General features: G+C 32.6%; 3 protein-coding genes across 3 annotated transcripts; all 3 read right to left on the minus strand.

Annotated features, from left to right (window-relative positions):
- Positions 1–3,369: 3,369 nt before the first annotated feature.
- LOC107629508 (F-box only protein) lies at positions 3,370–4,776 on the minus strand. Its single transcript, XM_016332317.3, has 2 exons — positions 4,541–4,776; positions 3,370–3,697 (listed from the first exon to the last, which is right to left on the minus strand). The coding sequence occupies exons 1-2, from the start codon at positions 4,669–4,671 to the stop codon at positions 3,574–3,576; spliced, it is 255 nt and encodes an 84-aa protein (XP_016187803.1). The 5' UTR covers positions 4,672–4,776; the 3' UTR covers positions 3,370–3,573.
- A 654-nt stretch (positions 4,777–5,430) lies between these two features.
- On the minus strand, positions 5,431–8,356 carry LOC107629507 (chitinase-like protein). Its single transcript, XM_021118157.2, has 5 exons — positions 7,777–8,356; positions 7,563–7,613; positions 7,058–7,191; positions 6,228–6,328; positions 5,431–5,868 (listed from the first exon to the last, which is right to left on the minus strand). Exons 1-5 carry the CDS (start codon positions 8,074–8,076, stop codon positions 5,693–5,695), a joined length of 762 nt encoding a protein of 253 aa, XP_020973816.1. The 5' UTR covers positions 8,077–8,356; the 3' UTR covers positions 5,431–5,692.
- A 317-nt stretch (positions 8,357–8,673) lies between these two features.
- On the minus strand, positions 8,674–11,699 carry ISI1 (binding protein). Its single transcript, XM_016332315.3, has 5 exons — positions 11,139–11,699; positions 10,804–11,021; positions 9,724–9,822; positions 9,418–9,491; positions 8,674–9,167 (listed from the first exon to the last, which is right to left on the minus strand). Exons 1-5 carry the CDS (start codon positions 11,434–11,436, stop codon positions 8,942–8,944), a joined length of 915 nt encoding a protein of 304 aa, XP_016187801.1. The 5' UTR covers positions 11,437–11,699; the 3' UTR covers positions 8,674–8,941.
- Between the last annotated feature and the right edge of the window lie 1,636 nt (positions 11,700–13,335).

The raw sequence follows: 13,335 nt of genomic DNA on the forward strand, positions 1-13,335 counted from the left end.
TTTGCTTTTTTTTTTTAAAAAAAAATATATCTAATTAAAGTAGAATTACAGAAGAGCCAATATTAGTTATTTGACTTATTTCATAATCAAACTAACTTAGATTGGTCGAATGGTTAGCTCAATCATCCACTTAAGCAAGTGTCGGTGGTTTGAATTCTGCTTTGTACATGCAGCAATCAATTGGCCAACAGTAGACTCTTAAATAAAATTTCGACCCACGACGGATTAGTCCTTGACCTGTCGGGTTGGAAAATACTGTGGGAACCAAAAAAGGTTATTTCATAACCTAATTAATATTCTCTAATCAGGAAAAGATGACATATGTATTTCAATATTTGCTGAAAATGTTGGTAATTGGTTTCTATTTTCTAGACATGAACAAATTAAGCGAGTGAGTTTGTCTCAAGTAACAATCCAATTCAAAAACATATATAAATTTGTGAAGCTGCTCTTAATAAGCATAGTTTAGTTCGTTCAATGTCTTGCCACAATTGCACAAACAAATTACAGTCTAATAAACATACTCTTTCTAGATATAATCATTTTATGGATCATTATACTGATAACATCCTCTAAGTAGGTAGTTAGAAACATATGAGTTATGAGAGGTTAATGTCATATTTATAAATAATAAAAAACGGTCTCACCAGGACGGATTTAGAAATATTATTCTGGAGGGACCAATAACATATAATATTAAAAAATTATACAAAAAATTATATAATGTAAAATGTATTACAAAAATAATTCGATAGAGAATATATTTTAAAGTACAAAAAATATGTATGTACTTTTTATTAACGAAGTGGTAGATTTTTCGTATCATAAAATTTATCGATAATAGAATCTGTATCAAATTTTTCAGCAATTTTCTTTTCAATATAATTAAAAGACAATTAGCAAAAAATTAACCTTTCATTTTATTTATGAGTTATTCTTCACAATATTCATCGCTGAAAAAGATCTCTTAGTTGTAATAGTTGAAACAGAGAGAATTAATAACAAATGAATCAAGAAGGATGCTTACAAGAAGAAAAAAAATCGACTTTATGGGATTTGAAAATTTTTATTTAATTAAAAAATATTAGTAATAATATCTTTTTAGATTTTTTTAATATTGTTACTTACTTTTTTAGATATTAAAAATCATTAATAATTAGATTAGGCTGGACTTTTATTTATATTAGACTAAATACTAAATAATTTTTTAAAAAAAATTAAATCATACTTAATAACTTATTACTACTAATCTTTTTTTTTAAAAGTTGAGGGGCCGAGGCCTCCAATCGTCCCGTATGTCCGTCCCTGGTGTCACATTTGATAAAATATAAAACTAACAAATTTTATACGAATTAATTTTAAAATATTTTTTTTTTCCTTTGGAACTCTGCTAATTTACTTTTATATACATCCATCATCCAACTTTAGAATTCTGTCAAATTATTATTATTATTATTATTATTATTATTATTATTATTATTATTATTATTATTATTATTATTATTATCTACAAACATTTAAAAAAATATATAAAGGCATCTAATTTGGTTCCATTGAAAATTAAATATGATAAAATGGCAGGATCTAGTAACAAACCTATATAAAAACAAGACACCTAAAAAAACACTATATAAAAACAGTTCCCCATTTTCTATCATTAATTATTTCTCATGGCAATAATAAGCTCAACAACCTGAGTTGTTCAGATTTATATGTTTTCTAAAACAACACATGATTTAGTAATGCAAATAGTACTAATGTCAAAATGGATAATCGATATTAGGTTAGGTTAGAAGTCATTGTTTACAAAACCATGCACATGACCACACACATGTGATGCCCCAAAAACCAATAATGCTTATTTGCATTATGTAGTAACTTCTCATCATCTCTTCCCTGCTACCAACTTGACCTCATAAAAAATAAGACCAATAAAAAGCATATGCAATTTATTATCATAAAAAAGATACCTAGACATAAGTGTGAAAATTACAAGACCTTACATTAATGTTATAAATTAGGATAGTAAATCTAGTAACACGTCATTTATATGCACAAATATATGGTTGTGCAAGCAAGGTAGTTTTATACAACTGGCATGCACATGGGATCAAAATTAAAATTAAAATTAAAAAGAGCTGAAAATAGTGAGATTTTCAGATTCAGATTTGAGGAAAGGACAGATGGTGCACAAGTAAACAATAAACATAATTCTGAGATGGGAAGCATGTTGTGTTGCATTATTTTGTTTCAGATTTTGATGAGCCTCTCTTATCTTCTTGAAACTCTTTTCAACAATCCTAAATTAATATTCCCTCCTTTTTTTAATTTCTTTTTTCTTTTGCAGCAGTTTCTTCATTAACAAGCTGCCAAAAGATTTTACCACATCCATTCCACATGTCAAACCTTCTTGTTATATTCCTTTTGCTTATATCAATCAAACACCTACTTGGATTTTTGTACATTCTTTCACTTCTTGATTTTCTTCTATTATTTATTTTTTCAATGTTGTTTTGGATAAACTTAGCCGATCAAATTTTCATGTTAAATGTGGGACCATAACAGCTAAGGTGTAACAATGACATTTTTTCTTTCCAATTTGACTGTGAAACTACTTTAATATAAAAACATTGATATTCGGCTATTCATTTGAGATTGAGTAAATTTGAACCAAACATTCTGATTTAAGTAACACTTCAAGTTTTTTTTTTTTTAATTAATCAAGAAAATCTTGCTGATGACTGACTTGTATATGTATGTAAATGTTACTCAGGTCGTTAGCTTTTTAAACAAATACAAACTATACACAAATTTTGTATTGTAAAATAATTAGAACTTAAACGTAAATGATAGATGCATGAATTCTCAAAGAAACGATCTTATGAATACAGATATTAATATTAAATTTGAAATGCTAATCTTGTTTCTACTGGAGTGTGTTTATAACATACATAAAAGAATCACATTGATGCTATTTAAAATTTCAATATATGGAGAAAGTAAAACAAGTACTAATTTTGTATACTAATTTATTTTTGGGAAAATATTTCTTTAATCATATGATCTATGATCATAATCCTATGAGAAACATTATGGGAATATATTAAGTGTGGAAAACTCTACCTACTCAAATTTAATCTACCATTAGATGACGTGTGAATATATGTTCTAACGATATTATTTATCCCAAAAATTTAAATGAATAAAAAAATATATATAAATGATTATATTTCTAACGCGTCCCCTCAAATAAGAATCTCTTTTGAGAATGCTGAAATTCTTTCATTCGAGGTAAACGAGAATCGAACTCTAGACTTTTTGTTCATAAAAACTATGATACCATGCTATGAAACTACTTTTTCCAAAAGCTTATGCGGATAGAAAAGTATTCCTTAATAGTTATGTCCCTGTACACACAAATTCGGAATAATGACTAGAGGAATAAACAAAACATTTTGATCAGACATTCAGATTGTGCAAGAGTAACAGAGGTGAGTTTGGAAGTCATATCATATACCACGAATTGTGGGAGTGAGTAACGGGATGTGAAAGAGAGATTAGCAAATAAACATATCAATCATCATCATAAGAGACATGAAAGTTGGTGGTGCAGCCAGAAGCCTCAGGGTCCTCAGCCCCACAGCAGTCATAGAATTTGGCAGCATATGGTGGATCATTGGGTCCCAATTCATAGTACCTTCATCATAAGTAAGAAACAACAAACTAATTGACACAACAAGGGAATACATTTTACATAGCATGCATCATATGAACCCAAATTTCAGCTAAATGAACAAAAGAACTTTCAAGTTAATTAGCCTGATAAGGTGAAGCTTAGATAACCCTAAGATCAAGTCAGGTCAACATTTACCTAAACTTGAAAGAGCAATGATCCCAAATGTAAAATATCATTGCATGGCTTGACACAATCATATTCCTAGAAATAGAAAAAACAAGCAGCAGGGTGTGTATCCACTCTTGAAACCAAGGAACAACAAAAACCATGTAATACATGGATACACATCCAAATCCGAAGTCCGAACCGAGTTTGCTCGGACCGAACCAATCTTGCCTGAATGGGTTGGATTGGTTTGGGACTTGGGTCATCGGATTACCCAACAACTCGGGTATTCTTGAACAGCCCTATCTATAATCTACTACTCCTATAGGTCTATAGCTTTCCATGCATATAATTGGCTCTTATGCTTTAAGGCCTTAACATGAACTAAATCACTCACATAGAAACATTGTCATGAATGCCATGCTCCATAATTGGGACAAAACACAAATACAAAGACAAAGACACACCACATATAAAAATGTTGTACAAATGTCTTGTCTCGACTACTAAACAATACAGAAAAATGGTGATTGGCTATATAGCATATGAAAGTCTAGCAAGTACAGTAAGCAGAAGAAGTGTGTTTTGCAAATAACTAAGAATTGAAGGTAGTTAGGGGAAATTTGAGGCAATAATGGGAAACTACTGAAACACCTTAAAGAATTAGAGCTATGAAAATGGAAGGAAAAAGGGGGGTACCTTTTCTGGTCGTCGTGACGGCGACAGACGAAGAAAGAAGGGTGGAAGCGGCAAGAAGAAGTGGTGTTGGAAGATGGATCATAAGTTTCCTTGCATCTCTTGCATATCTTCCATGATTCCTTCTTCTCCATTCTCTCTCTTTCTCGGATTCAAACCCTAATAATTAATATCTTCACTTCGCTTTTAGGCAACTAGTATGCATCCCCACTTTACTCCTTCATTTCATGTTGCCTTATGTCTAAAAAGATTGATTTTTTATGATATAAAACGTTTAATTATTCTAATATTGGAAAATTTTTTAAGTGAAAATCCACTTCATGTGAGGTTAATAGTTAAAAACTGTTAGATGATTTGACTGATTTAATTAAATTTTTATCTAACGGCTCTCGGATATCAATTTTACGTAAAGTCAACTTACCTGAATTTTCACCAATTTTTTATGTTATTAGTTTCTACATTTTTATAAAATGTTATGGAAGTCAAGTTTTAAATATGCAAAATAAAATATTTATTTTTTAATAAAAATTCATATACAATTATCTTTCTGTGAAGTTGATTTGATTGTATTACTTGTTTCATGGAAGTGCCATATTGTAATACGTAACGTGTGAAGGGGTGTAGAGAACTAAAATAATAAGTGAAATTGCAATTCCAAAAATTAAAAGGCTAATTTTAAAATATCAATAACTACAATAATCATGCTTACAAAGTCAAACCAAAATAAGTTTATTATTATTATGTGTATATAATATAAATTGAAAAACAATAATATTTTTATCTTATATTTGTCTTGCATTTAAACTAATACTAACTAATTTCTAATTTTTTTAACTAAAGTATTAACTCTTAATATTTTCCTAAATAATAATATTGAAGTTAAATTTTGACAATTTTCTTTGTAATGCAGCACCATTGTAATTTGTAAGTGCGAGAACTTTTATGTAGCAACAATTCTGAATAGCATCAAGCTACACAAATAAAGCAAGTCCTATCAACTTATCTAAACTTGTATTTCAGTTTCATTTGGTTTTACAGTATATGTGCTCCTATACCTACACTACTGTATTTGGGAGTGGAAGGAATTGAGAAAATGGAATATTCACAACGTTGAATTGGAACTCATGGCATGGCCATGGAGAGGTTTCTTCAGTTTCACATGTAAGTTATGTCATCTTCATCATATTCAGCTGTGACTTCTCCCTTTCCTGATATGATTTTGATCAGGCTCTTTGTGGCTCGCCCGACGGCTCTCGACGTCTTCCTTGCAGCTCCAGCAACAGCAGGTTGCAAAGATATTATGGGCAAGCTTGCCCTTTCTTGAATCATTGCTGCATCACACCAAACCATAGAATCTAGTTGGTATTTATGAATGAGATTGAATGTTATTGCATAATTTGAGATTGTGGAATTCTTAACATGTTCCTAGCAGAAAGAGGGCACAAGATGATATAGAGTTTTACTCATCCATAGGAGGAACAATTTAGACTTGTATCTTATTCGATGACAAAAAAAGTATCATTTGTCCTTTGAAATATGAACACACAAATATTTCTGAGTTTTCTTTTCCATTTCCAGTTTTCTCTTATTCCTATGTTCAAGTTTGTGTAGATAAGTAAGAGAGCTGCTAAATGTGGTAGTCAAAACTAACCATAAAAGAAATATAAAGGATTATCGGCATAATACATACACATGGTTTGCTGTTGTGCCATTGAACCAATGTTCCGAATTCCGGCTTCTGCGGCTTGCAAAGCTTGAGTTGACTTGTTTATTCCGTCTGTTATTTCCTGGCTAATTTCCAAACACCAAATGGTTTTAGATCCACATATGCAACATTATTTTAAGTTATGGCTTTGAAAGAATTTATATAAATGGGGGCTTCTGCTTTTCAAACTAGCAGCTAGTAAATGTTTGAAGTTTTCATTTAAAAGCCAACAATTAAGTATACAAAATTCAGTACAAGGATCGCACTCCAGACAGTTCAAGTGTTCAACTTCAGTGGGGAAGCCAACCACAAGAACTATAAAGAACTCATCAGCTTTAAGTGTTGCATGTAAAAAAATAGAAAATGAGAAAAAGGAAGAAATAAACGGAATCAGGTAACAAAAAGTCCTCCTCAAGAATTCAAATCCTCAAAATTAAGTACAGATATCCACCATCTGGAGCTACTACAAGGAAACCGGTTAAGGACCAATATTTATAACAGGTCTAGAAGCTTTCATCTTAGGCCTATTTCATTACAATTCACAAGTCTTTCATGGCTAAAATATGAAGCACTGGGGTCAATGGATTACCAAAGAAAACCACATTCAAGTCCTGTGAATAATGCCAAATAGGAAACTAGGATGAAAGTAAGCGACAACCACTTCAGGTAAAATATATGAACTATATTATGTTATCGATGATGTAAGAATGGGTTGCATAAAGTTTCTTAGAACATGTACAAAATCAGTAAAACCACACAGAATATCTATCTCAGTTCTAAAAGAAGTGATTCAGAGGCAATGTATTCAGTGTCACCTTAGATCACTTAGTTCTAGTGTCAGATCACTAATTTCCATCCCCGAAAGCCTAACAGCAGCCATGGTACTCGGGAGTTCCTCTCTAGCAGTATCTGCTAGCTTCGAAAGGGATATAGCAGCATTTCTCATTGCCTGGTGAAACATATGGAAGAGTTTATATGCAATATATTTGGAGAGTTTGTTTAGCTTAAACAATTATCCAAATAGTTGATGACATAATGATATGTCTAAAGCTGAATAACAAATGTTACAACCATTTACACCATTGTTAAGCCAAATTCATACAGAACCAAATAAAAGATCAAAGTATTGAACCCTAAACAAATATTAAAAAAAAAAATTTAAACCTTCACTACATCATTAAGCTTTACAGAATTAAAAGGAAGCATCAGTATCAAATATTGCTACCTAGATTCTTATATTTGTGACTAGTTGTATTCAATATTCATAACAACTTGAAAAGTTTAGATAATTATATGTAAGCATTGTCATATAAAACTTACAACTAGAGTGGGAACAGCAGCAAAAACAAGGCTAGTGAATGCCACAGAGGTCTGCAGAAACCAAAAAAACAGAAAAGAATCAAAACATCAATTAGGATCAACAAACAAAACTGAACTCAAATCTAGAATGGAAAAACAAAAAATTAAAACTTCAAAAGTGAATCCAAAGGGTTAGGTTAGCTTGTTATCAGGTGAAAACAAAAAGGGGCTATACCGTGCAGGCAATGAATGCGAGGAGAAAGAAAGCTTGGTCACTCAAACTGAACTTGGGAACTGGAGAAGAAAAGGAGGGAACTTTGGGGGTACCCACTTGGGTGTGAAATTGAAAGGTATCATTCTGAATAACAATGGGTTCGGATCCATTATTTGATGAAGAACATGCAAAGAAGTGCGGTGACCTGAATTTGGTTGAGATGAGAAGGATATGGCGCGAAGTGGAAAAAGTGGGTTGTCTGATTTTGAGGCAAAGATTGAATCTTTGGTGTGTGGTTAAGATGAGAGAGTTTATGGACATGGTGATTCAAATTGGAGTTGCAGGAATGCCACACCCCCTAACCTCACATCACCGCTCTCTTCTATTCTTTCTGCAACTTTGATTTTTCAGCTTGCAAATACAGCCACAACTATTAATTAAAAAATAAATTTATAACACAAAAATGAATGAATGGGGTTCAATTATTTTACTTAATTGAATAAACTGGTTAATAATTTAGAAACCAAAGCTATAAAATAAAATCAATATAAAATTCCTTTTCTGGGTTATTAAATCAAATTGTCCAATAGTTTCACATGTTCGATATTTACTAACAGAGTTTATTTACCGGCTGAGAGCCTTGTTTGGCAATAAAAATTAAAAAATAATGTGCCCAATAAAAGTTAGTTAATAAAGTAGTTATATATTTTTAATGTGTATTCGTATTCTACATGCATTTTATACAAGTGATTGATCTTTTATGTATATGACATAGTTGCTTACAATAGGTGCAACCCCCCAATCTATTTTTTATTTAATTTTAATTCTTAAGCACACAAAAATCTCTAACCTTGCTCTTATTAGTCCACACAGGAGAACCTTCATAATCCAACATATGAGGAACAAAAGAGCGTAATCTGTATAACTTTAGTTCTGGATTCATAAGTACAGAAGATATAAATACAATACAGGTCTGATGCAATTTTTTCTTCATCAATAAATGCTGAAGAAATCATAATCATCTTAAATTTCTTAACCACATGCTGAAACAACTACAAATGTGGCTAAAAATTACAAAAAAGAAGCAGCATAAATACAGTAATTGAAAGCAAAAAAACTACATTGTCGGCCAATAATTTCAAATCACAAGATGAAAGCTTTCCTAAGTTACTGGTATCACTATCATTCAGTACAAATCCAATGATTCAAGGACCCTACGAGCTTGGATTTGCAGAGCAGTTAGCCTCTGCTCAGGATCGAGCGTCGAGCCGAACTGACTAGCTGCCCATATCAAGGAGGCTGATTTCTCCCCAAGTAGATGCCTTGTATCTTCATGTATAGTTGCCAAAGGAGGAGCATCTCTTCCATTGACATGTCCAATGAGCAGCAACAGAAACTCTCCACATTTTAACCTGAATAATGCCACTTTCTTCATTATTCTACTTTGTTATCTCAAGATAGTGGAACAAGTCTCTGCATAATATCTCGAAGGAATGAAAAGTTAAGCTACAACAATGTTACTAGAACTACAAAACACGGCCTGCGAAAATATAGAACCTATAGAATAATTAACATCAAAATTCAAAAAGAGGCAAATGAAGATCCATTGCAGACAAGTATATCGGCTATAATACAAACGAGACTGGAGATAAAAAGCAGTACCTGAGATTCTCATCCACTTGTTTGTCCCTGATAAGGTCAGCAACTTCCATAATACCACTACATTTCTCAAAATCCTAAAAATTTATGATCAGAAGAGATAAATTTTCAAAAACGGAACAGCAAATAAAATGTTCTCTGGCAAGAAACAATAGTTGGTAAATCATATTAGCTAAGCCAAGAAACAACAAATATTGAAGAAAGAACAATGTCAAATTATTGATAACACATCTGGATAAAGAAAGAATCATGATGATCAAACTAGAAAAATAGAACAACTAAGCTACATGTAAACAACAGTTAGGGTACCATTTGATTAGATGATGAATCCACCATCAATGAGATTAGAGCATCTAAGCATGCACCTTGCTCAAGTACTCCGCGAGTGGATAATATATTCATTAAAACCTGCAAAGAAGATAGCAACAATATTACATATTGGTATCCAATAGTTTCATTTTTGCAAGTTTCAAGGCTTTGGTAGTACAGAGGCACATGCACATCACCTAATGAAGGTGTTTACTAATTTGCCAATATTTGTGGCATTGATTAATTGGAGTGCAATTCTCATACTTTTATGGATAAACATCTTTGTTGGCCACTGATATGAACAAAATATGTTTCTTGGCTTAGTAGACATTTCAGTAATCACTAGGTGTCTAGCATTGAATGCTCAAAGAAACTCGAGGGTACATTGTTCTTATCTTAATTGAAGAAGAGGAAAGGGTTACAATATACTCAGGAACTGTAATGTTTGCCACAAGGTTGAAGCGTCTTCCACATGAAGTCATAAACCCATTGGAATACACCAAGACAGAGTAGCAACAGTTGCTGTAGCTTATGTTAATGTTATGTGCTGATGGTAACTTGGTAAGAACTAATCAGCACAAGACCGTCCATAAGCACAAGAGAAAGCAACAGTTTATTTGTCATGTAAATTTCGGTGTCTCCTATTTGGATTGTTCATGCCACTGTTCTTTTAAATCTATTACTCTCTTCGATACAAATTACTTTTAGCATGTTGCAAATTTCACTTTCAATGAAGAATAAGCGTAGATGAAAACCTATTTCACGAAACCCGGAACAACAGCAAAGACTCTATGAATCACAGTGGAAAGAATCCATTGTCATAGGTGCAATAAGGTAAATGAAACATGCTTCCAGATAAGGTTATTAAACTCTCGAGTATAGCTTAGGTCTCAAAATTGAGTTTACGATCTTACAATAATCTCTTTCAAGTTTACAATCCGAGCTATAGGATTCAAGTTCACCTAGGCTCGTGGAGCTGACGTAAACTCGAGTTTGATTCCTTTACTACCAAATCTTCCTCCTTCTCCCAACATAGACTCAGACACAGACACACACATGGATAGAAAAATGAAGGATTACCGGAATAGCATTGTGTTGATGTGCAAGCGCTGTACTCTGCGGATGAAGCAAGCAACAACCTTCCAATACCCTCAGTGCAAGTGCAACTTCAGCATCAGTAGCTGGACTCGTCAGCTTCAGAGGCTCAACACCAAATATATGATTCAAATCTCTCACCCTATTCTCATTCTCATAATCCCCTGTCTCTCTCAAACAATGCTCAAACAAAACCGGAACCACTGCACAAACACCACGCACCATTCACCATCATCTAAGAATCAATACAACACAAATTCAACAAAGTTGAATGTTAAATGCACACACATACTCACAGTGGCAAATTCACAAACAGGTACCTTGCAATTGGGGAATGGATTGTGTTCTATTGAAGAGGTCAATGGTGGAATCAGATTCAGCGACGGATCGGAGGAACTTGAGGATGTTACGGAGGCCACGCACACGGAGGAACGAGAACTCAGCACGCGCGTCTCTGAGTCCTGTTCTAAGAGCCAATGTAACTTCTCTGTACACTCTCTGCTGCTGCAACGAATCCACCAGCTCCTCCACGGCGCCGCCGCGATCCGCCGCCGTCGTCGTCTTAGCATCCGGTTCGGGTTTCCCTTGGCTCCACAAGGGCTTCTTCAAGTACATCATCGCTTCTGAGATCGAATGGAATCGATTCAACTCAATCGTGTCAGAAAAATATCAGATTGTGATTATTCTTCAGTGCTGTGGTGGCAATTTCAACATTGGAAGGAAAACGAAGGTTCGAAATCGATTCACGTGGCGGAAGATGATTGAGAAAGAAGGAAAAAAAGTGTCACTGCGTGATTGAGGGATTCTGCTTCCGAGAGTTCGACCAAAATCCGACCCGAACTTCTGAATTCGGTTTGTTATTTGCAAAACCAGAAAATGTCTCTTAAAATTTAGTTAATTGTAAAAAAAAAAGGTTTTTTATTAGTTTCTAATAAATTAATTTTTAATACGTAATAATAAATAAGTGAGATAAACACTCAATAACAAATACTTTCTTTGAAGTAAGGCATCCCATTTTTGTGTGTGTCCAAAAATTTAAATTTTATTTTAAAAAAGTTTCGTATTATGATATATAGGTTGTTTGGAAAATTTTAAAAGTATTTTTTTTTAATTTTTCACTTATGAAAAGTAGTAGTATTAATGTGTAAGGTAATTTTTAAAATTAAATTGTGGCTTTATAAGAAGTTAGTTAGGAGCTTATAAGAAAAGTTAAAAAAAATTACTTCTCTTATAATACTATTATTTTTTTACCATATTTTTATAAAATAAGCACTTTTAGAACTAAAAATTTAAATACAAAATAACTTATTTATAAGCTACTTTTAATATAGTCATTTATTGTTTAAATTATTTTTTTAAAAAGAACTTAATTAAATTATTTACCCAAACTGGTCCATAGAAGAGAAAAGCTCTACATCCATGTAAAAAATACATGGATATTATCCAAGTCTTTTTAGCTCTACGCTCCTCCTCTAATCTCCAAATCGTTTGTGATTCATATGCTACATATAACGTAAACTTTCTATGACATTTGCTCAACGTAAACCTTTTGCTACAACCTAAACCTTCTTCTTTTTCTGCTTGCGTTATAGTCTCCTTTGCTTGCGTTTTCTTTCTTGTTCTTGTTCTTGTTCTTCTTCTCTACTCGCATTCTTTGTTATGGATCTGGATTGACTTCAACCTAATTAGCTTCGTCGTTTTTCTTCTTATTCGTTTTCTTCTTCGATCTGTACTTCTGAATGGAAACAATGAATGAATCAACTTCAAACCAGTTGAATAATATTATTACGTTGAGACAGCTAGGAAATGATTGCTGCATGCTATCACAATAATCTTAAATACTGAACAAAGTAAAAGGAGGCCACCGAACCAAACAACATTCACATGGTGAATCAAAATCACAAAGGCCACTGAACCGAACAATGTTCATGTGGTGAATAAATGGTGATCAACTTTTAATCAACAAGAATAGTATTTCTCCTCTTATTCCCCCTCCTTCTTCTTCTTTCAAATTCGCGCACGTAGGTTCTTTTTCTGCTTCTTCTTCTTCTTCGTGTATTCTTCTTCTTTTTATTCTTCTTCTTCTTTCATTATAATCATCACAAACAACACCAACATTTTGCTCGATTAAGTGGAGTTGCTCATTTTGATTCACTTGATTGTTAATGTGTTCAGTTGAATCCTTGTGCATGCAGAAATATTTTTCTTATTGATTGAATGCTTATCACGTTTATTCAGCACATGATTGATGTTCGGTTCAGTGGTGTTGACCATTTCGGTTCACCTGATTGTACTTAGTGAACGAAACATAATCCTTTATATGAAATCAAATTCGAAACACCTCTATCTATAATTTAGATATTATCAATTCAATTCAAATTTAGAACACTTGTGTCCATTTTAACAATTGCATTTCATTCAATTTGATTGAAAAAATAATCCATTAATAAAATATTAGTGTTGTTAGTGATGACGATAACGAAAGAGGAGAAGAAAAAGAAGAGAAGAAGGAGGAGG

The sequence above is a fragment of the Arachis ipaensis genome, chromosome B3 (genome assembly GCF_059453495.1).
Source record: "Arachis ipaensis isolate K30076 ecotype BB chromosome B3, ASM5945349v1, whole genome shotgun sequence".
Lineage (NCBI taxonomy): Eukaryota > Viridiplantae > Streptophyta > Magnoliopsida > Fabales > Fabaceae > Arachis > Arachis ipaensis.

Bases quoted from the DNA above. Each gene is read 5' to 3' on its own strand.
- LOC107629508 (XM_016332317.3), bottom strand. From the start codon at position 4,671: ATGGAGAAGAAGGAATCATGGAAGATATGCAAGAGATGCAAGGAAACT. The intron at 3,698-4,540 runs GTACCCCCCTTT...CTTATGATGAAG, and splicing joins CGTCACGACGACCAGAAAAG to GTACTATGAATTGGGACCCA.
- LOC107629507 (XM_021118157.2), bottom strand. From the start codon at position 8,076: ATGTCCATAAACTCTCTCATCTTAACCACACACCAAAGATTCAATCTT. The intron at 6,329-7,057 runs GTGACACTGAAT...TTTGGAAATTAG, and splicing joins CTAGAACTAAGTGATCTAAG to CCAGGAAATAACAGACGGAA. The intron at 5,869-6,227 runs GTATGTATTATG...GGTGTGATGCAG, and splicing joins GGCACAACAGCAAACCATGT to CAATGATTCAAGAAAGGGCA.
- ISI1 (XM_016332315.3), bottom strand. From the start codon at position 11,436: ATGATGTACTTGAAGAAGCCCTTGTGGAGCCAAGGGAAACCCGAACCG. The intron at 11,022-11,138 runs GTACCTGTTTGT...GTGTTTGTGCAG, and splicing joins ATCCATTCCCCAATTGCAAG to TGGTTCCGGTTTTGTTTGAG. The intron at 9,492-9,723 runs GTACCCTAACTG...ATAAATTTTTAG, and splicing joins ATTCATCATCTAATCAAATG to GATTTTGAGAAATGTAGTGG.